This window comes from Lithobates pipiens, unplaced genomic scaffold (assembly GCF_037356315.1).
Source record: "Lithobates pipiens isolate NorthernLeopardFrog02 unplaced genomic scaffold, aLitPip1_a1.2 Scaffold_10, whole genome shotgun sequence".
NCBI classification, from domain to species: Eukaryota; Metazoa; Chordata; class Amphibia; order Anura; family Ranidae; genus Lithobates; species Lithobates pipiens.
Window position 1 is genome coordinate 124,140,963 of NW_027507686.1, and position 23,052 is coordinate 124,164,014.

The 23,052-nt window shown below is 46.3% G+C and overlaps 1 protein-coding gene across 3 annotated transcripts in view; it reads right to left on the reverse strand.

Annotated features, from left to right (window-relative positions):
• CENPT (centromere protein T) overlaps window positions 1-23,052 on the reverse strand; it is a 561,799-nt gene that overhangs the window by 337,623 nt on the left and 201,124 nt on the right. For all 3 annotated transcript variants that reach the window (XR_013263258.1, XM_077457969.1, XM_077457960.1), the window contains one exon: window positions 14,333-14,472. Coding sequence is in view for 2 of the 3 variants with exons in the window: in XM_077457969.1 (XP_077314095.1) it covers window positions 14,333-14,472 (140 nt within the window). In the remaining variant the exon portion in view is untranslated. The remainder of the gene's footprint in view (window positions 1-14,332; window positions 14,473-23,052) is intronic.

The window sequence follows — 23,052 nt, forward strand, 5'->3', positions numbered from 1 at the left end:
GGAATTCCAAAGCTTCTATAAATCTCTATACAACGGAGAGAATTGCTCATCTCAAAACGCGGTAGATCATTTTCTTGAAATCTTACAGATTCCCACCTTGGAAGACAGACACCACTCGAAAATGGAAGTCCCTATATCCTCAAAGGAGGTGTGTGGGGTCATTAAAAACTTAAAATCACATTCAGTGACTGGCCCAGATGGCTTTTCAGTACCCTATTACAAATCCTCCTCCTCCACACTCGCCCCCTATATGGCTCGCTTTTTTAATGCTCTGCGACAAGGTGACCGACTAGATACCTCACTTAACACGGCTTATATTACAGTACTAACCAAGCCAGACAAAGATCTCGGCTCAGTAAGCAATTATAGGCTGCTCTCCCTCATTAATAATAATTTAAATATTCTGACTCAAATCCTTGCAGACCGCCCGGCCTCCTTCATTAGCTTATATATTAATAAAGATCAAGTGGGCTTCATCCCGGGAAGACAAGGCCCAGATCAGACCTGCCGTGCAATTGGCATAATCTCCCTCCTCAACTAACTGGGACAAAAGACACCCCCCGGCAGGGCTGCCTACTCTCCCTGGATCTCCAAAAGGCAATTGATTCTGTTCAATGGCCATACATTTTCTCCACTCAAACGATGGGGATTTGGGAATTCATTCCTCAATGTCATGCACGCACTACATTCCTCACCATGGGCTCAGATGCATCTGCAGGGATTTTACTCTGAATCTTTCTACATTTCTAGAGGCAAAAGACAGGGCTGCCCACTCTCCCCGTTGATTTTTGCCATAGCAATTGAATCTCTGGCGATAGGTATTAGAATTAATCCAAACATCCAAGGGATTCAATGTGGATCTCAATGCCACAAATGCACATTGTTCACCGATGACAATTTACTCTTTATTTCCTACCCACTAACCATTCTTCCCAACATATGTCACCTCCTTGATTAATTTGGGGCGGCCTCAGGCCTCAAGGTCAATTACAATAAATTCCAAGCCCTCAACATTAACATCCCAGATGCTCTGCTCACCAGGCTTAGGGAGAGTTTCTGGTTCACATGGAGTGACTCAGCTATTTCATACTTGGGGATTAAGCTGACCCCAGGATTGAATTCCTCCATAAAGAAAACTACCTGCCACTATTTAAAAAACTGGACGGTGACCTGTCTCAGTGGTCCCGGCTCTCCCTATCCTGGTTGGGCAGAATTAGTACAATAAAAATGACCTTACTCCATCGCATCTTATACTATTTTAGAGCCCTCCGGATCCCTATAGACAAAACCTGACTGAAACAGTTTCAAGCCAAGCTCATCACATACATCTGGGGCAAAGGGGGACAAAGGCTTTCAAAAGCAGTCCTTCACAGGACAAGAGCAGAGGGGGGATTAGGCCTCCCCAATCTGCTATGGTACTTACAAACAGCTATACTCTCAAATCTCAGTGGTCTATTAACGCTGGGAATAACTCAACTGGATTCATAACGAGAGACAGGCGGTCCCTTTTCACACACTGGACTATCCCTTCTGGAGCCCTAGGAAACTGAGACCTCAAATTCTTTTGCCACCACTTTCACACTCATTCACCCTCAAAGGCAACAACCAACTGACTTCTCCCGCAAAACCACTACAGCACTTATTCGAAAACCCAGCATTCCCCCCCCCCCCCCCCGGGCCTAAACATAAAAGCCTTCAAGTGGTTGCTAGACAAAGGGCTTTATTGAATAAGACACTTCCTTAGACCTCTGGGGCTACTTTCCAAAGCAATTTTCATCAGTACCCTAGACATGCCATCATCCGAATTCTTTGGATTCTCCCAGATCTCATAAAGGTTGCAAAACGCTCCCCAATGGGCCTCAAATAACTGCATATGAACAATAGTGTGTTCAGGCCGATGAGCAGGTGGGGGGAATCTCGGTGATTTACAAGGCATTATCCTCCGCGCACTCCAAGGCTCCTCCCAACATGCTGGCCTGCGAGGAGGACCTATCCCACCCCTGGAAGTTGGAAACCTGGCACAGGAACTTTTCTCAATTTTACAAGGGTATCCTCAACTCCAGCCTCATAGAAGCAAGAATAAAAGTTGTATCTAGATGGTACCTAGTCCCATCGAAGCTGGCCAAAATATTTCCATCATCATCCCCCCTCTGATTTCAGGGATGTGACCTCAGGGGCGATATGCACCATGTGTGGTGGGCATGCCCCAGAATACTAAACTTCTGGTCTAAAATTTTCTCTCGGATTCACAAAATCACCACGATCTCCATCCTAACGTCCCCCCTAATAACGCTTCTTAACTTTCCAGTGCAGGAAGCCTCCAAGCCCTTGTACACACGGTCGGACATTTCGGCGGAAAATGTCAGATCGGACCGTGTTGTCGGATAATCTGACTGTGTGTGGGCCCCATCAGACTGTTTGCATCGGAATATCCGGCGGACAAAGTTTTAGAGCTGGGCTATAAAGCTTTCCGACAACATGATCCAATCGGACTTTGTCCGATTGTGTGTAGAGAATTCCGATCAAAGTGCCACGCATGCTCAGATCAAATTCCTAGACCAAACCTATTGGCTACTAGCCTGAACGTAGTCCCGTCATACTGAAATAACGTCATCACGTTACGTACGATCGGATTTTCCGACAACTTTGTCGGACCGTGTGTATGCAACACCAGTTTCGGACAAAATCCGTCAGACAAAATCCGACGGATTTTGTTGTCGGAATGTCGACTGTGTGTACAAGGGCTAAGAGTACACAGCGTCTCATTTTCTTTATTATCCTAGGAGCTAGACTTATTCTGGCCAAAGCTTGGGGAAAAAAAAACACCTGTCACGACGCTACTAGCGAAAATAAAGATCTCTTGGAAAATGAACCAAGAGAAGATGGCAAGTTTACTCCTGGACCACACTTAAAAATTCAAACAGATAGGGAAATCCTGGGAAACCTTTTTAGGAGTTACCCTTTAGTCACGTCCTTGAGATTGGCTAGCAAACACTCACTCTCCCTCAGTTGACCTTTACTCGTCTCTGTATCCTCTTTCACTTCTTCATTTTGGTTAATGGGAAATGGTCATTTTATAAACGGGCCAAGCCAAGGCCAGGGTTCAGTCTCACCATAGAGCTGGATACAACATTTCTTTGAGCAAAAAAGCTATATGGTAACCGGTAACCTAGATATTCACATCCTTAGCATCATTCAGCATTTCTGAAGTAGTCTCTCAGACAATGGACTTGACATCCCCCATTTGCATTGTTTCTCGCTGACATTTTTAGTCATTCTCAGTTTCGGGCCTAATCATAAGTCTTTAAAAAGTGGAGCAACACATAGTAAACCACCACGCATGGGGGTTGCGGTGCAGGGAACTCTAACCACAGCATGATCCCAACCGGGGTGGCGGGGCTTCCCCCCTTTTCCCCCCTGGACATTCCCCCCTCTGACGTGTTTAGTTGCCAGACAACACGTAGGCATTCATTTATAAATAACACTGTTTGCCATGTACAGCAGAACAAGTTCGACATTTGTGAATGTAGAACGTACAACCCTCCTTGACTCATTAACCACTTCAATACAGGGCATTTATACACCTTCCTTACCAGACCAATTTTCAGCTTTCAGCGCTCTCACAATTGAATGCCAGTTACTCAGTCATGCAACACTGTACCCAAACAAAATTTTTATCATTTTTTTCATACAAATAGAGCTTTCTTTTGGTGGTATTTAATCACCACTGGGTTTTTTATTTTTTGCGACATAAGTGAAAAAAGAGCGAAAAATGTGAAGGAAAAAAAAAAAAACTTTTCTTTAGTTTCTATGACAAAATTTTGCAAATTAATTTATTTTTGTTCATAAATTTGGGCCAAAATTTATATGGCTACATCTCTGGTAAAAATAAACCAAATTAGTGGATATTATTTAGTCTCTTTGAAAGTTATAGAGTCTACAACAGGGGTCTCAAACTGGTGGCCCCAAAGCTGTTGCGGAAGTACAATTCCCATCATGCCTCTGCCTGAGGGAGTCATGCTTGTAACTGTCCACCTTGCAATGCCTCATGGGAGTTGTAGTTTTTCAACAGCTGGAGGGCCACCAGTTTGAGACCTCTGGTCTACAAGCTATGGTGCAAATCATTGAAAATTGATCACACCTGATTTACTGACAGCCTATCTCATTGCTTGAGGCTCTGAAATGTCAGGAAAGTACAAATACCCCCCAAATGACCCCTTTTTGAAAAGTAGACAGTCCAAGGTATTTAGTAAGAGGCATGGTGAGTTTTTTGAAGTTGAATTTTTTTCCCACAATTCTTGGGAAAAAGAAGAATGTTTTTTTTTACAAAATTGTCATAACAACAAGTTATTTCTCATACACAGCATATGCAAACTTCCAATTACACCGCAAAATACATTCTGCAACTCTTCCCGAGTATGGCGATACATGTGTGGGACTTTTACACAGGCTGGCCACACAGAGAGGCCCAACATGCAGGGAGCATTGTAAGAGGTTCTAGGAGCATAAATGACAACTCTAATTTCCTAACGACCTATTACATTTGTGAAGGCCCTGGGAGCACAAGGACAGTAGAATTAACCACAAAATGACCCCATTTTGGAAAGCAGACACCCCAACGTATATTCTATGAGGCATAATGAGTCTTGAGTGGCTAATTTTTTTCCACGTCTTCGGAAAACGTGGAAAGAAAATGAAAACATTTTTTTTTTTTTTTACACAAAGTGGTCAGTTTATAAGATATTTCTAACTCAAAGCATGTACATAGCAAAAATTACACCCCAAAATACATTCTGCTACTCATCCTGAATAAGGCGATACCACAGGCGTGTGACTTTTACACAGCGTGTCCACATACAGAGGCCCAACATGCAGGGAGCGCCGTCAGGTGTTCTAGGAGCACAAACAACACCTCTAATTTCCTAACAACCTATTACATTTATGAAGGCCCTGGAGCACCAGGACAATGGAATTACCCACGAAATGACCCCATTTTGGAAAACAAACACCCCAAAGTATATTCTATGAAGCATTATGAGTCGTTTGAACGGTTAATTTTTTTCCACAAGTCTTCAGAAAACGTGGAACGTGTTTTTTTTTGTTTTGTTTTTTACACAAAGTTGTCCATTTGTAAAGATATTTCTAAGGCCGCGTACACACGGGCGGACTGTTCGCCCAACTTTGTCCGCTGAACAGTGTTTCAGCGGACAGTCCGCTCGTGTGTGGGCTTCAGCGGACAGTTTCAGCGGACAGTCTGACGAACAAAGTTTTTTGGAATTTCCGTAAGACTGTCCGCTGAAACTTGGTTTGAGCGGACAGTCCGCTCGTGTGTAGGCTTGTTCGTCAAACTAAGTTCCGCGCATGCTCAGAAAGGATTTACACGGCGAAGGTTGCATTGCAGTGTATTGGACATCGAATTTCTCGTCCCGTCGTACGTGCCGTTCACGTCATCGCGCAAGTTTTCAGCGGACTGTTCGTTCGTCGTGTGTGGTCAAGTCCGTTCATGCTAATTTTGAACGGACTGTTTGTCAAACTGTTTGACGAACCTAGTTGGGCGGACAGTCCGCCCGTGTGTACGCGGCCTAACACATAGCATGTATATAGCAAACATTACACCCCAAAACACATTCTGCTACTCCTCCTGAGTATGGCAATACCACATGTGTGAGACTTTTACACAGCCTGACCATATACAGAGGTCCAACATGGAAGTGGTACCTTCAGGCGTTCTAGGAGCATAAATTACACATCTCATTTCATTCCTACCTATCACACTTTATGAGCACCAGGACAATGGAATTACCCACAAAATTACCCCATTTTGGAAAGCAAACCCCCCAATGTGTATTCTATGAGGCATGGGCTGCAAATAGGTACTCTGGTACTCTGATGGGCTGGTGACAGCTACTCGGGCACTCCGATGGACTGGTGACAGCTACTCAGATAGACTGACAGGTACTCCGGTAGGCTGTGATAGGTACTCAGGTACTCAGATACTCAGATGGGCTGTGACAGGTACTCGGGTAATCAGATGGGCTGAAAGGTACTCGGGTACTTGGGTACTCAGATGGGCTGGGACAGGTACTCGGGTACTCAGATGGGCTGTGATGGGTGGTGACAGGTCCTCTTTATTGGGGGGGGGGAATCAGTGTGTGATTTGTGTACACTAGGCGGTAACGAGATGTTACCGCAATTTCCTTCTCACACACGATCAGTGTGTGAGGAGGAGAACCCGGTAACATCTCGTTAACGCGGTTTGTTTACATTCTGTGACCGGCTGTTATTGGACACAGCCAGTCACGTGGTAAAGAGACAATTTCATTGGCTGTTTACTGCGATCGGGGTTGGGCTGTGTCAGGGTGACAAGCCGTATTCCCCGATCGCCAATCTGCATGCGCCCTAGGCGCGTGCACGAGCGCTGTAATGGCGCAGTACATGTGACCGGCTGTTATTGGACACGGCCGGTCACATGTATCGGGGGTATGGATGGCGATGGAAACCACACAGATCAGGGATGGGCTGTGTCCGAGGGACACACCTCATCCACGATCGACGCGCTGCGAGCACCCGGGGGCCCGCAGGAGTGGCGAAATACCGAGGCCGTCATATGATGTCCACCCAGGATGGGAGATCCCATCTGTGGCCGTCATATGACTATGGCCCGGTATTGAAGTGGTTATTGGCCCTTTTTGTATTTCTGTATCTGTTTATTGAATGTTCTTGAAAATAAAAATATTGAAACGAAAACCTCCATAAACACTATCCAATACCCACAGTTGATCCAGAGGAAGGCAAAAAAAAACAAAAAGCATGACCCAATTTGCTCCAGTGGGGGAAAAAATAGGATTTTTATAACAGCTTACCAGTAAAATCCTTTTCTTTTGAGGTACATCACGGGACACAGAGACTCAGTAATTACTGGTGGGTTATAGGGTATCACTAGGTGATTGGACACTGGCACACCCTAGACAGGAAGTTCAATCCCGCATATAACCCCTCCACCTACCGGAGGTACCTCAGATTTTTAGAAAAGCAAAATAAGTGCATTAGAAGAGGGGAGGGACCTCTGTGTCCCGTGATATACCTCAAAAGAAAAGGATTTTAGAGGCAAGCTGTTATATAAATCCTATTTTCCTTTCTCGTACATCACGGGACACAGACTCAGTAATTACTGATGGGATGTCCCAGAGTAATGCTATCTAAGGGGAGGGGAACCACACAACATAGGGTGTATTCAGACCTGAGGACCCTGTACCGCTGCCTGCAGCAAACTACGCCCAAGGGCGAAGTCCTCATGCCTTCTTACATCCACCTGATAAAATTTGGTGAATGTATGTATTGATGACCAGGTTGCGGCCTTGCAGGTTTGAGCCATGGAGGCCTGGTGATGCACCACCCACAAAGAACTAATAGCCCTAGTGGCGTGTGCCTTGATCTGAAAAGGCGGAATCTTTGCTTCAAACCATAAGCTTGAACAATTACTTGTCTAATCCATTTAGCAATTGTAGATTTTGAGGTTGCCTGTCCTCTTAGGACATTCTCTCAACACGAACAAAAACATCCGTTTTGCGAACCTGAGCAGTCGCTTCCAGATAGGCTTTGACTGCTCTCACTACATCCAAAGAATGTAGTGACTTCTCTTTCATAGAACAGGGATTTGGAAAAAAGGAAGGCAGAACAATATCTTGGTTTAGATGAAAACCTGAGATCACCTTTGGTAGAAAACTAGGATGAGCGCGTAACACCACTCTATCCTTGTGCATTATCAGATACTGTTCTTTACAAGAGAGGGCCGCTAATTCTGATACTCTTCTGGCAGAAATGGCCACCAGAAAAATTAATTTCCTTGTCAACAGAGCTAAGGGAATCTGATGTATTGGTTCAAAAGGCTGCTTCTGTAAAGCTGACATAACCAAATTCAAATCCCATGGGTTCAGAGGCGCCCTAACTGAAGGATTGAGGCGCGTTACCCCTTGTATAAAGCTTCGGACCAAAGAATGTGAAGCAAGGGGAACGTTGAAACAGAACCGATAAGGCTGAGACTTGGCCCTTGATGGTACTCAATGCCAGTTTCACCTCTAACCCATTTTGCAGAAATTCGAGGATTCTGCCTATGACATATTTTCTGGGGTGCCAACCCCTGGATTCACACCAGGAGACATATGCTTTCCAGACTCTATGATAAATCATTCTGGAAGCTGGCTTTCTTGCATTAATCAAGGTAGATATCACAGGGCCCGAAAGCCCACGATTCTTCAGAATGTGGGTTTCAATAGTCAAACCGTTAAATTTAGCGTTTGTAAGGTAGGATGGAATACCGGTCCTTGGGATAGCAGGTCTGGACAAGACGGTAGGGTCCAAGGAGAGCCTACCGCCATCTTCACTATTTCTGCATACCAAGCTCTTCTGGGCCATGCTGGGGCCACCAGAAGCACTGACTTTTTTTCCTGCCTGATCCTGCAAAGCAGTCTTGGCAGTAGCAGAATAGGAGGGAACGCATAAATCAGATAACTGATTCCATGGAGTAACCAACGCATCTGTCCCGCATGCAAGAGGATCCCTCACTCTTGAAACAAAGTTGTCGACCTTGTTGTTGAACCTGGACGCAAAGAGATCTAAATCCGGAACCCCCCCCCCCCCCCCCCACCTCTGGCATATGGCCAAAAAGACATCGGGTGGAGAGACCATTCCCCTGGCACTAGCTGCTGGCGGCTCAAGTAGTCCGCCTGCCAGTTGTCTACCCCCGGAATGAAAACTGCCGATATGCATGGCACATGTCTTACTGCCCAGATTAAGATCTGGTTTACCTCTTCCTTAGCTGCACGACTCTTGGTGCCCCCTTGGTGATTGATATAAGCCACTGCTGTGGCATTGTCGGACTGGATCCTGACAGGGCAACCCTGTAACCTGAGTGTCCAGGCTTTTCATAGGTAGTTAGGTTGAATAAAGACACCAGTCCATCCAGTTCAACCTGAGGGTCTATAATTGTCCCTATCCCTGTACATTGCACACTCTGTCAGTCCCCACAATACAAGGTCAAGACAAGACAAGGTTTTAGGGCAAGATAGGCCGTACGGATCTCCCGAATGTTGATGGGTAAGGCCCTCTCGGTCCTGGACCATATCCCTTGCACAGTCATCTGTTCCAGGACTGCCCCCCAACTCGAAAGACTGGCATCTGTTGTTACCACTCTCCAGGTAACTGGGTAAAAAGTATTTTCCTTTCCGCAGTTTTTCGGGTATCAGCCACCAGCTGAGGTTCCAACACGTTGTAGGGGAAAGATGCTTCGGAAAATCTAACGCCTGAACCTTCTTGTTTAAGGCTGATAGGATACTGTTTTGCAGTAGCCTTGAATGAGATGGCGCATAGGGAACTGCTTCAAATGAAGCCACCATCTTCCCCAACAACCTCATACATAGATGAATAGAAGGACCCTTCTTTGCCCTGACTACCTAAATCAGTTCTCTTATAGCACTGATCTTTGCTTGGGGTAGGAATACCCTCTGCTGGGCTATATCTATGACCAGACCCAAATACTTTAGTCTTCTTACTGGTTTTAAAGAAGACTTCTCTAAGTTGAGGACCCAACCTAAGCGTTCCAGGTAGTGGATTGTGGTGACCAAATTTTGGTCCAGACGGGCTTCCGACCGGTCTATCAAGAGCAAGTCGTCTAGGTATTCTATTATCATTATACCTTGGGCCCTTAATCTGGCCAGAGGAGTGGCCAAGATCTTTGTAAACACCCGAGGCGCAGTAGCTAGCCCGAAAGGCAGAGCTACGAACTGAAAGTGGCGTTTTTCTACTTCAAAACGCAGGAACTTTTGATGAGCAGGGAAAATGGGTACATGCAGGTACGCATCCTTGATGTCTATTGATGGCAGAAGTTCTCCTCCTTGTAGGATGGAGACTACCGATCGGATCGATTCCATGCGAAAAGACCGTATCTCTAGAAATCGATTTAGATCTTTGAGATCTAGAATGGGTCTGACATATCCATTTGGCATCGGTACCGTCGAAAGGTTTGAATAAAACCCCATTCCTTGCTCTTGCATGGGAACTACCATGATAACTTTTTGCGACAATAGTCGCTTCAACGCTAGGAGAGACTTATTTTTCTCTGGGTACATTTGACCTGAGGAAACGAGGAGAAGGGAATTCTCGGAATTCTAGTTTGTAACCTAGAGTTATTGTGGAGACCACCCATTTGGCCCGAAATTCCTCCTGCCAGAGCCCTGAGAACTTTAGTAGTCTTCCCCCCACTCGAGTGAGTGGGGGCGCCCCTTCATAAGGAGGTCTTAGCATTTTGTCTTGAAGACCTTTTCCCCCAGGACTTCTTTTGTCCCCAGGGTTGACTGAGTTTTAACCTTAGAGCTTGACGGAGGAGGCCGTCATGACTGCCTGGAGGCTGATGCCCCTGGCACTGGAGAAAGCGCCCGTTTAAAGGAGGGACGTTTACACCTTTTCTTGACTGGTAAAAGGGTGCTTTACCCACTAGAGATCCTTCGGATATAATTGTCCAAGTCCTCTCCAAACAGTTTTGCACCATGAAAGGGAAATCCCGCCAGGAGTTTCTTACATGGTGATTCGGCTGACCAATTTTTCAGCCACAAGATTCTACGCATTTGTACCAATCCAAGCGTAAGGCGAGATGTCTGAAGGATAGAATCTCTGATAGCATCAACAGCAAAACACAGAGCCGCCGTAAGGTTAGCTAACCCCCGAGCTTGCTATTCAGGTAAGGCCTTAAGCACCTGTTTAACATGGTCTCTCAAATATTGACAGACTCAAATTGCTGCCACTGAACCTGCCAAGCAGAACATTTTTTTTAATAGGAATTGCATTTTCTTATCAGTTGGATCCCTAAGCATCTGAGCGTTTTCAACAGGACAGGTCAGGCTTTTGTTTACGGAGGAAATGGTGGCATCAGCTGCCGGTATACCCCACCTCTTAGTAAATTTTTCCTCCATAGGATAAAGTGTAGAAAACATTTTAGGAGGAAAAATTTTTTTATCTGGGTGATCCCACTCAGAATAGATAAGCTTTCCCAGCAAACCATGAACAGGAAAAGCATGTGCAGTTTGAGGAGGTTTCAGTGAACCCAAACAAGAAGTGGGTTCTTTAACTGACTCAGGTATGAGTAACTTAAACATGGAATGGACCAATCCAGCAAGAATTTGCACCATTTACTCATCCTGAGAAGCTGAAGAGGCTTCTCCACTAGATTCCTCAGAAGTGGAATCATCAGTTTCCTCCCAATCCTCTGAGACCCCTTTCACACTGGGGTGTTTTTCAGGCATTTTTCAAGCGCTTTAGCGTTAAAAAAAGCGCCTGTAAAGCGCTTGAAAGAAGCCTCATCTGCAGTCCCAATGTGAAAGCCCAAGTGCTTTAAGAGTCCTTTCACAACGTCAGCACCCGAAGAAACGCTCGTAAAACGCCGCTTAAACTAGCAGCGCTTTACCAGCATTTTTCGAGAGTTATTGTGGCGCTTTTAACCCCTGCTAGTGGCCAAATAAAGGGTTAAAAGCGCCCACAAAACGCCAATAGCGTTTTTCAGGCGCTTTTAAGGCGTTTTACAGGCGCTTCCCATTGATTTCAATGGGAAGGGGGCGCTTTAGGAGCGTTGTATTCACCACTCCAAAAGCGCTGCAAAGAAGCTGCCTGCAGGACTTTTTTTGATGCCCTGCCTCAGTGTGAAAGCACTCGGGCTTTTACATTGGGATTGCAGTTGCAGCTTCTTTTAGGCGCTTTTTTTAACGCTAAAGCGCATGAAAAATGCCAGAAAAACGACCCAGTGTGAAAGGGGTCTGAGGGGGATTCCTCTCCTTTATCCCAGAGTTCCTCACTCTGAGGGTCCTGGGTGACAGTGGGGGGCCTAGTGCATGTTCTTCCACTGAGTGAAGATGCAATTAAGGCCACTAATCTTTCCTCTAAACTGTTTATGGTTGAGGAAAAAACCTCCTGTGTAATGTACACAGGGGCTGAAATGCCAGAAGCAGCTGCAGCCCCTGACCCCGACAGCTCTCCCTGGCCAGTCCTGCAGGGGGGGGAAGGTGCAGCAGAGGGGGGTCCTGAAAGCCTGAAGGGGACCCCTTAGAGCCCCTATTCTTCGGGATACTTGTACTTCTTTTACCCATAGTGCAAAGCAACAAAAGGTAAAGGTACCACACAAAAAAATGCACTGTTGCTGTAGTTCAGCAACTGCCGCTGCTACTTAAGACTCAGTCTGGTGCCAGTAAATGCTGCCTGGGAATGCCTGTGTCTCCCACACTCACATGCGCCTGTCAGCTCTGTGTCCCTCCATAGGCTGTGTGCGCATCCGAAAAAGAGTGCACTTTAAAGCCTATGTAGCCTAGTGCTCCACCCCCCCTCCTCTGACCACTTGCACCCCCCTCGCTCGTTTTTAAAAACAAGCGTTTCCCGCACAAGCAGAGGCTCTAACCCTGCTGGTAAGCATGGATGGGAGGCTGGGACAGAGGAGAGGGAAGGGCCGGTAGATGTGAAGCCGTTGTAATGGCGGTGGACGGCGGTGGGTGGTGGGGTATATTACCTCGCTCTGCCCAGGCCCGTCTCAGCCCCCTAATCCGTGGAGGGAGAATCCCAGAAGGAAAAAAAAACCCTTACCTTCATCCATCCTGGAGCATGGTTGGAGGAGCAAAGAGCGTGGACATCAAGCAGACAGATCAGGCATGAAAAGGCATGTGCTCTTGGCAGCCCGCGGTGGCGACTATAGGCATAGCATACATTCACTTAAAAGGAGAAAACCTACTAGAATTAGAAAAATTCTTGAGAAGTCTGCCTTACCTTATCCAGCTGCAGGGTCTGAATAACAGACCCAATCTTCACCTCTCACATTAGGAAAAAACCTTCAGAGACTGGCGCCCCCTTGAATAGGGGGATCTGCAGTTCTGGGCCCATCAAGCACCCTGCCAGGAATATGGCTGAAAAAAACAAATACTGGATCCTAGGGTCCAGCTCTCCAAAAAGAGAAGCGTTACAGGTAAAACCTTGTTTCTTTGGACACGAAGCCCGGGTACCATCCAATTCGGTCTGGAAAAGACACTTTGAATGGATCCGGTTGCAAAGCTGGCACCAGTAAGGATATTCCAGCGGAGCTCAGCACAGCACATTTTTACTTGTGACCAACACCTAAGACACTTGGCGAAAAAACTGAGGTACCTCCAGTAGGGGGAGGGGTTATATGGGGGATTGAACTTCCTGTCTAGGGTGTGCCAGTATCCAATCACCTACGGATACCCTATAACCCACCAGTAATTACTGAGTCTCTGTGTCCCGTGATGTACGAGAAAGAAAATTCCTTTTTGATCTCCCAAAAGGCAATTCCCCCAAAAGGCAATTCCCTGTCAACTATACCTATATTAGTATCCAGTTATATTATGTGCATTTAAGAAAATAATCCAGGCCTTTTAAAAACAAATACTCTACTGAGCTGGCTCATAACCAGCTCTTGAAGACATTTATCCCACATATTCACAGATCTTACTATGAATAAGCCTTTCTGTATTTGGAGATTAATTCTCTTTTCCTCCAAACAAAGAGTGCCCTCTGTGATGACCTTAAAATGAACAACTCTACATCCAGTTCACTATATGGACCACTAAGGTATTTATACATGTTGATCATGTCCCACCTTAATCTTCTCTTCTCAAGAGAAGAAACTCAGTCAGCTAACGTTTCCCCATTGCCAAGCTTTCCCATGCCTTGTAACAGTTTGGTTGACCTCCTCTGCACTTTCCCCAGTTTCCCAAATATCCTTTTTGTGATCTGGGGCCCAAAAAAACAAACTGCATATTCCAGATGAGATCTTACTAATGATTTGTACAGGGGAAAAATGATCTCTTTATCACTGCCGTCCATACCTCTTATTACAAGAAATGATTTTGCTCACTTTGGAAATCGAAGTTTGGCACTGCATGCTTTTATTAATAAGCTTGTGATCTACCAGAACACCCAGATCCTTCTCCACCATTGACTTCCCCAGTTGTACTCCCCGAGTATATATGATGCAAACTGAATGTCACGTGTCTTGTAATGTATAATAAAGAAAAACAAACATCAAAAAGTGTATTTTTTTCCACAAATTTCCGTATAGAGATTGCATAGAAATAAAATAAAAAAAATAATAATAAATATATATCACTGTAAAAAGTCTTGATTCCAAAAAAAAAAAAACATTTACAGTATATTGTGTCATCACTAAATAAATAGAACCATAGCAAAAATGTCAAAACTGATCTGTTCTATGGAGGGAGGGGTATACATGTACGAGAGCTGAAGTGCATAAAAGTCTGATAATAAAGATAAAGGCCCTTACCTTTGTTTTTTGGCAACTTTTCATCTACTTCTCTCTCAAACTGAGAACTGTTCATTCTTTTCTTTTTGCGAGAATTTTTGAAGACATCAACGTGTCCTGTGTCCTGCAGATCCGGCAAACTCAGGTCTACAATACTCAGACTACAAAAGAAATAAACATGTATTCTGTTTTTAAACAAGCTTTTAACATCAATTGCTGAAATATCGGATGACCTAAAGGGGTGTTTCACTAAGGAATAAACATCATGCTTAAAATGGGGTAGGATTACTACCCTTATTCATTCTCTACTTTTCCATTAAGTCATCAATGTAAAATTATGCTCAACAAGAATATGAATAATATTTAAATCTCAGTTCCTGTATGAGAAAAGGTATTATTGTCATTTTTCATAGTGCAATCATCGTTTGTAGCGGTATACAGGTTTGCCATGGGCAGAAGCAGCAAAGTCAAAATGTAAGTGATAGCTTTCATGTGGCTAACTGAATATATTTTGAGGTGCAATCTTTCAGATACACTCAGTACCCTTCTTCAAATATGATTTAATGCCACAGTGAAGATTAAACCATGCCTTAAAATGGATACTAAGTAATTTAAAAAGTTTAAAACCCAAGATATCATTTTCCCAAAAGGCATTGCTTAAAACTTACCCTCCTTTAAAGACAACAATTTAGAATGCCAGACATGTAAGAAGTAGTATGGCAATAGCTAAGCTGTATATAAAGTGCCACTTAGTGACCTTGTGCACCTGTCACCATCTAAATTCATGTGGGGTGGGGTGGCGGTGCGTGGCTACTGCTACAGTGTGAAAAAGTGTAGCGCTATATTACAATAAGAATGACAATGTGGACGTGAACCACTGAGAACATTCCCTAGACTGACACAATATGTACATGAACCTTTGAAGAAAACTATCGATAGGTATAAACAGGTTTTTATCCGTAGGTTTAAAAGGGGTACTTAGAATAAATTGTTGTTCCGACTTCTCGATAAGGTCCAGAAAATTAATCCTGGATGAACTAGATTGGTAGGTCAAAAAATCCCTCTATCATTATCGTCAAGGACTGAGGAGAATTCCTCTAAAGATTCCAAATTAACAGCCCATAGGAGGAGGACGTCGTCTATAAACCTGGCCCAAAGTTACAACTGTGGGTAATCCAGAGCATAGACAACATCCTCCTCCCACCTGGCCATAAACAGGTAGGCCAAACTGGTGGCAAATTTTGCCCCCATTGCCACACCTTTCACCTGCAAATAAAATTGACCATCGAACCAAAAATAGTTGTGTTGGGTTGCAAATTCTAATAACACTAATATAAAAACAACTTGAGGTGTGGCCAGGGTGGGTTCACGTCGCAAAACTCCCTGTACAGCTTCCATCCCTCTATGATGGGGAATGCAGGTGTATAAGGACGTTACGTTGGCGTGGCTAAAATAAAATTTAAGTAATATTGTGCATCAAAGGACTGTTTGGACTTTTCTGATAGACTCATTTTACACACATTCACTTTGTTTCGGTGATTCACTTATTTTTGAATATTCAACACTGTTTTGTATTCAGTTTTCTTCAAAGGTTCACGTACATATTGTGTCATTACAGTAGGTGCTGCCGATATTGTGTTTCCAGCGGGACAGTATCGCGCTGGTTCCCGGCGACAGGCTTCTCTAACCAGCGCGATACCATTGCGCTGGCTGCAATAGGAAAATTTTATTTTCCTATAACAGCCAGAGCGAGGAGATAATGTCGCCTCACTCATGAAGCCTGCATGCCTTCTCGGGGCATACCAGGCCCTTAGGTCCATAGGGATTTTAAGGGGAATCCCCTTCACCGAAAAAAACGGCGCGGGTCCCCCCAAAATCCATACCAGACCCCTATCCGAGCATGCAGCCCGGCCGGTCAGGAAAGGGGGTGGGGATGAGCGAGCGCCCCCCCTCCTGAGCCGTACCAGGCCGTGTGCCCTCAACATGGGGGGTGCCTTGGGGAAGGGGGGGCGCGTGGCCCCCACCCTAAAGCACCTTGTCCCCATGTTGATGAGGACAAGGGCCTCTTCCTGACAACCCTGGCCATTGGTTGTTGGGGTCTGCGGGCAGGGGGCTTATCGGAATCCGGGAGCCCCCTTTAATAAGTGGGCCCCCGGATACTGGCCCCCCACCCTATGTGAATGAGTATGGGGTACAATGTACCCCTACCCATTTACCTGTGAAAAAAAATGTACAAAAAAAAAAAAAAAAAACACACACACACACACACACAAGGGTTAAAATAGTTTATTGCACAGCTCCGGGGGTCTTCCGTCTTTGGGGGTCTTCTCGCCGGACTCCTCCACTTTTTTCTGCTAGCTCTTTTACTAGCGGAGGAGCCCGGCATTCTTCTTTGGCACCGCCGCCCTCTTCTTCCGACTTCGGGGGTCTTGTCCCCCTCTTCGGTTCTTCTTGCCGGGCCACTGCTTCTTCTTCCAGCTCTTTTACTAGCGGTGGCCCGGTCTTCTGTCGCCACCGCCTTCCGTTCTTCTTCTTCTGGAGATGTTGACTCGACGCTCTCTCCGGCCGCAATGCCAGGGACGGGGTGCTCGGCGACTTATATAGGGACAAGGGGCGGGGTCATCGGTTGATGTCACATGGTGACCCCACCCCCTTACGATGTCACAGTCCCAGCATCCTCCGGGAATGTGACATTGTAAGGGGGCGGGGTCACCATGTGACATCAAACGATGACTCCCCCCTTGTCCCGATATAAGTCGCCGCGCACCCCGTCCCTGGCATTGCGGCCGGAGAGAGCGTCGAGTCAACATCTCCAGAAGAAGAACGGAAGTCGGCGGCGGCGGCGGCGACAGAAGGCCGGGCCACCGCTAGTAAAAGAGCTGGAAGAAGAAGCGGTGGCCCGGCAAGAAGAACCAAAGAGGGGGACAAGACCCCTGAAGTCGAAAGAAAAGGGCGGCGGCAAAGAAGATTGCCGGGCTCCTCAGCTAGTAAAAGAGCTAGCAGAAAATAGCGGAGGAGTCCGGCGAGAAGACCCCCGAAAATGGAAGACCCCCGGAGCTGTGCAATAAACTATTTTAACCCTTGTGTGTGTGTTTCTTTGCATATTTTTTTCACAGGTGAATGGGTAGGGGTACATTGTACCCCATACTCATTCACATAGGGTGGGGGGCCGGTATCCGGGGCCCCCTTATTAAAGGGGCTCCCGGATTCCGATAAGCCCCCCGCCCGCAGACCCCGACAACCAACGGCCAGGGTTGTCGGGAAGAGGCCCTTGTCCTCATCAACATGGGGACAAGGTGCTTTGGGGTGGATTCATACCAAACAGTGCCTGGTATTGGCAGGAATCCAATTCGGATCCCCGCACCAGTGTCAACCCGGCCAGCGATGCTTGTCGCTTATCGGTAAAGGAAAATAATTCCTTTCCCGATGCGAGCCAGCTCAGCGCTGGCTCCCGCGATGGAGCTCGTAGAGATTGACACAATATCGCAGTCACCTACTGTATATGGAATGTTCTCAGTGATTCTCGTCCACGTTGTGTCATTCTAATTGTAACATAGTGCTACACTTTTTTTCACATTTATTTTGATGCTTTTGGCCTATAGCAGTGTTGGCTGCTAGGTTACACATTCACTTTATTTTTTCGATTTTATTGCGCAGTATTTACACCTTTCTTTACTGCTCCAGTGTCACTCAGTCCTGATCTGCCTGCCTCTTCTACACACGTTCACTCACTACACTGCCATCGGAGTTCACAGTAATTCAATTCACAGGACCAGCTCTGGGTAGCAGCCATCTTTCTACACCACAGCAGTCGCCATTAGCCTCCCTGTTTCCTCTGCATCTAACCCTTGCTCTATCTGGTCACCAGCGATCCCCCGTTTGTCAGAGATTTGTAGGTATTGTCGGGTGGTAATCTATCTGTGGTGTGGAGGTGGAGCAGCGGTGGTGGTCCCGGCTCTAAAGTTTTTCCTACCCGATAAGAGAGCTGTCCGAGGCCTTCATAGAGACGATCTATGGCTATACAGCAGTCCGGGGGGAAGGGGTGGGGGTTGGGCGAAGATGTGCAGTGGAAACGCCGCCAACTCTTTCTGCCTCCCGTGACAACATGGTTCCAGGCACCACCACAAGGGTCGGTGTGGCACCTCCAACATAAATGCAGCAGCTAGGCAGTCATACACTGCTTCCTTCTGCTGGCAAAAGGGCTCCATCCCCTATGGGTTCCAGCCTCTCAGACATACCAGCCTTGCTCAGGGAAGATGTGCCTACTAACTCTACACAGCCTAGGATGTTGGTTACTTACACACACTGGCGCTGTAGCTGTCCCTGCTTCTCCTGTTATATTATCACCTGCTGAAATGTAAGCTATCCTGTTGTCTCTCTCCACGAGACAGGATATGGAAGCCATTACAGCTAGGATGGTTTCACCCTTGCGTCAGGATATTACTACAGTGACCCAAAATGTAAAGGCTCTTGACGTTCCTTTGAGTTCTCTACTGAATGAGATACCATTGTGCACAGGTTAAAAACACCCTGAAAAACTTGCATAAACACCAGCAGGCTGCTATGACCCACCTACGTTTACAGCATGATAAGCTAGAGAACAAGCATAGGCAAAAAAATATTAAGCTACACGGCACCCCAGACAACATTAAACCATAGGACTTACAGAAAACGGTTATTGGTATCTTTAATGAAATCTTGGGCAGGCCTGCCTCATCGCCTATTGAAATGGATAGGGTGCACAGAATTAATGTCCCCAGTAAACACACCCAACCAAGAGATGTCCCATGCAGGGTGCATTTTTTCCTTATGAAAGAGGATATTATACAGCGTGCTTGTAATATGGGCCCTGTTCAATTTTAACTACTATCCACCTCCTTTCCGGATGCTCGAGAAAATTAGGGACTGTGGTGGCACTTATGTCTGGAACTACCTTTTTGGCCTCACTATTCACCTTCACAAGTGTCTTTTTGAATGACCTGCCAGAGGTTTTCCGCTTTCTCGACATTGTACCCATTGACCTGCCTGATTGGTTAGCGCTAGAGCTACATGATTAATCGTCATGAATCATTATCGCGGTTTGCACCCCGTTGTGATCTCAAAGGGTTTCCCGATCTTAGTTATGCAGAGAATTTTCCCTCTGCTCTCTGGCATCAAAAGTCAAAGTCTGGGCAGTCTGCTAAGTTTTAAAACATTCTATCAAATTGTGATTCTCATTTTGGCCAGAATCGTGCAGCTCTAGTTAGCGCTGGATAATATTCCCGCTGATCCTCCAGTCCGACAGTGCAGGTAACGGTCTTCTACCAGAAACAAATCCAGGCCGCAATCTACTTGTCAGGGCTGGCTTAGCCCTTCCTTCTCTGGGCTGGCTGTTCAGCCGTCGGCTATTTGCCAGCTCTCATCTCTCTCCAGTGTTACCTGCTGTTCCTGATCATGCTCGTCTGACCTGCCTACTTAAAGCTGTCCAGCTCACTTCACCTCTGCCTTCGCCTTGGTCACATCAGAAGAAACCATCTCCTGCGGTTCTTTTTAAAGACTGGATTGCTGACATCCCTTCTGGCTCCTTATCCTGCTTGCTGTTGCTCTACTTGGACCCTTGACTTCTGGCCTGGCTGATTACCCGATCTGGTTATTGAACTCTGGCCTGGCTGATTACTCGATCCGGTTACTGGACTCTGACTATGCTCTGACTACACTTTTTCTATTTACCTTTTTATTTAATTGTACTTTTGTCTCGGTCTGATTCATGGTTTCTGACAGTAGGCCAAGGCCATGATTTCAGAAGATACAGTCAATCCACTTGTTGGCAATATTTTTTTCCAGATTGGATGAGCAAGATCACCGCATGGATTAGTTTGCCATGGCGTTACAAACGCTCCTGAGTCGCACGGCTCACCTGGAATCCCCCGCGGTGGCTTCTCCGGTACAACCTGAGTCGCAGGCCGCCCCTGCTGCACCAGTCTCTGTGCAGGCACCCGCCTTGAGTATTACCTCTATAAGAGGTATGTTTGGTTCCGCTCCGCTTCCCCAGCAATTTGGGGTTGATCCAGTTCAATGCAGAGGGTTTCTCAATCAGGTTGAGATATACTTTGAGATGCTGCTCCAGGTATTTCTCACGAACAGAAGCAAAGAAGGTTTTGTGATATCTTTGCCTTCTGAGAGAGCCTTGGCCTGGGATAACCCTCTATGGGAAACAAAAACCTGTTGTCTTGAGTTACCTTCAGTTTGTGGCGTCCTTGAAAAGGGTATTTGACGTTCCCACGAGCTCCGCTTCTGCTGCCAAGTGCCTCGTGTCCATCAGAGTACGAGAACTGTTGCCGACTACGACATTGAATTCCGTACTCTGACAGCAGAGGTTGCTTGGAACAATGAGGCCCTCATGGCTGCTTTTTCTCATGGTCTCTCGGATTCCATCAAGGATGAGATAGCAGCCCGAGATATACCCACTGAGCTGGAGAGCTTGATCTCGTTTGCCATCCTCATTGACTCCAGACTCAGAGACTTTCTCTTAAGGAGTGCTTGCGGAAGCCTCCTGTATGTTTGCCTCTGAGCATTGTAGTCTCATCCATGCCTCCCTCACCTCCCATGCCTCCTGGTACCGAGTCGGTCAGTGAAGATGAACTCATGCACCTGGGCTTCACGCGTCTCTCTGCGGATGAGAGCGCCTTTATGAGGAGGGAGTGATTGTGCTTTTATTGTGGCCAGGCAGGTCACTTCTTGAAGTCTTGTCCTACCCGTCCAGGGAACGCCTGAACCTTGAGGTCCTGTCATGGACAGACCTTAGATGGCGTTGTTTCATCCCCAGTCATCCAGAAGGATAAGCCCCTGGTTTCGGTCACCCTTTCTTGGGCTGAGTCGTCCATTGAGATACAGGCTCTAATCTACTCTGGGGCTGCAGGCCTGTTCATTGATGTTGCATTTGTTTCGCAGCACTCGATTCCGCTGCAGATGCGTGACACTCCACTTGCCATTGAGGCTCTTGACGGGAGACCTTTACAGCCTGCCCATGTGACTCATGAGACGGTTCCGTTGTCCATGACCGTAGGGCCTCTTCACCATGAGAATTAAATTCAAAGTTATTTCCTCACCCAGGTTTCCGCTGGTTATTGGTTATCCTTGTTACAGAAGCACAAGCCCTCTTTTGATTGGTTCCATGCTGAGGTTCTCTCCTGGTCACCACAATGCAGTGAGCCATGCTTCCTGAAGGTATCCAAGGTCCTGTGCACCTCCTCACTCCCCTCCCTGCCAGAGGAGTACCGCGATTTTATCTTTGATAAAGGTCAAACAGGTCATTTTCCTCCACACCGGTCTTATGACTGCGCAATTGACCTTCAACCTGGTGCCATACCTCCTCGTGGCCGGGTTTACCCTTTGTCGGTCTTGGAGGATAAGGCCATGGAGAAGTATGTTGCTGATACACTTTCTCGATGTTTCATCCGCAAATCCTCGTCTCCTGCTGGTGCTGGTTTCTTCTTTGTGAAGAAGAAGAGCGGTGAACTGAGACCTTGTATAGATTATAGGGGTCTCAATCATGTCACAATTAAGAATGCCTACCCGATTCCATTGATTACAGAGTTATTTGACTGCCTCAAGGGAGCAACGGTTTTCACAAAGCTTGACTTGAAAGGGGCATACAATCTCGTGCTCATTAAGGAGGGCGACGAGTGGAAGACTGCATTTAATACCAGAACAGGCCATTATGAATACCTGGTAATGCCTTTTGGCCTTTGTGAGGCCTGGCAGTTTTCCAAGAATTTATTAACAATGTCCTCAAAGATTTGTTGCATCTGTTGCATTTATATCTGTGGTGGTTTATCTCGATCATATCCTCATATTTTCCAAGTCCCTGGAGAGCCACCACACAGATGTCTGTCGTGTGCTTCAGAAACGAAGAGAGAACAATCTCTATTGTAAACTGGAGAAGTGCGAGTTCTATCGTGAACAGGTTACATTCCAGGGCTATGTCATTTCCACTGCTGGTTTCTCTGGGTCAATCGAAAAACTTTTCGGCAGTCCTACAGTGGCCTCGACCCGTGGGTTTACGTCCCCTGCAGCGTTTCCTGGGTTTCGCTAACTACTATCGGAAGTTTATTTGTAACTTTTCATCTCTAGTCAAGCCCCTGACTGATAGGACCAGAAAGGACGGTAACCCACAGAGTTGGTCTCTAGAGTCCATTAAGGCCTTTGAGACTCTCAAGGCTGCCTTTGTTTCTGCTCCTGTGTTGGCACATCCTGATCCTACGTTGCCTTTTATCCTAGAAGTTGATGCTTCCGAGACTGGAGTTGGCACCCTTCTGTCTCAATGTCCTAACCCTGAGAGCTATGCATCCGTGTGGCTACTTTTCCAAGAAATTGTCACCTGCTGAGTGCAATTATGAGATTGGTGACAGAGAGCTGTTGGCGATCATTTTAGCCCTGAAAGAATGGAGGCATCTCCTTGAAGGTACCACTCTGCCTGTTCTTATTCTTACTGACCATAAGAATCTTACATTCTTGTCTGAGGCCAAGCGACTCTCTCCCAGAAGGGCATGATGGGCTCTTTTCTTGTCGAGCTTTAATTACATTGTCTGATTCTTACCCGGTATTAAGAATGTAAGGGCTGATGCCTTGTCACGACAATTTTCCTCCACTTCCAAGTTGGAGTCGTTTCCGGTTCCTACGATTCCTCCTGACCATATCTTGGCAACGGTTTGCACCAGTCCTACTTTTCCTTTGGGTGAAAAAAATCTTGCTGCTCAGGT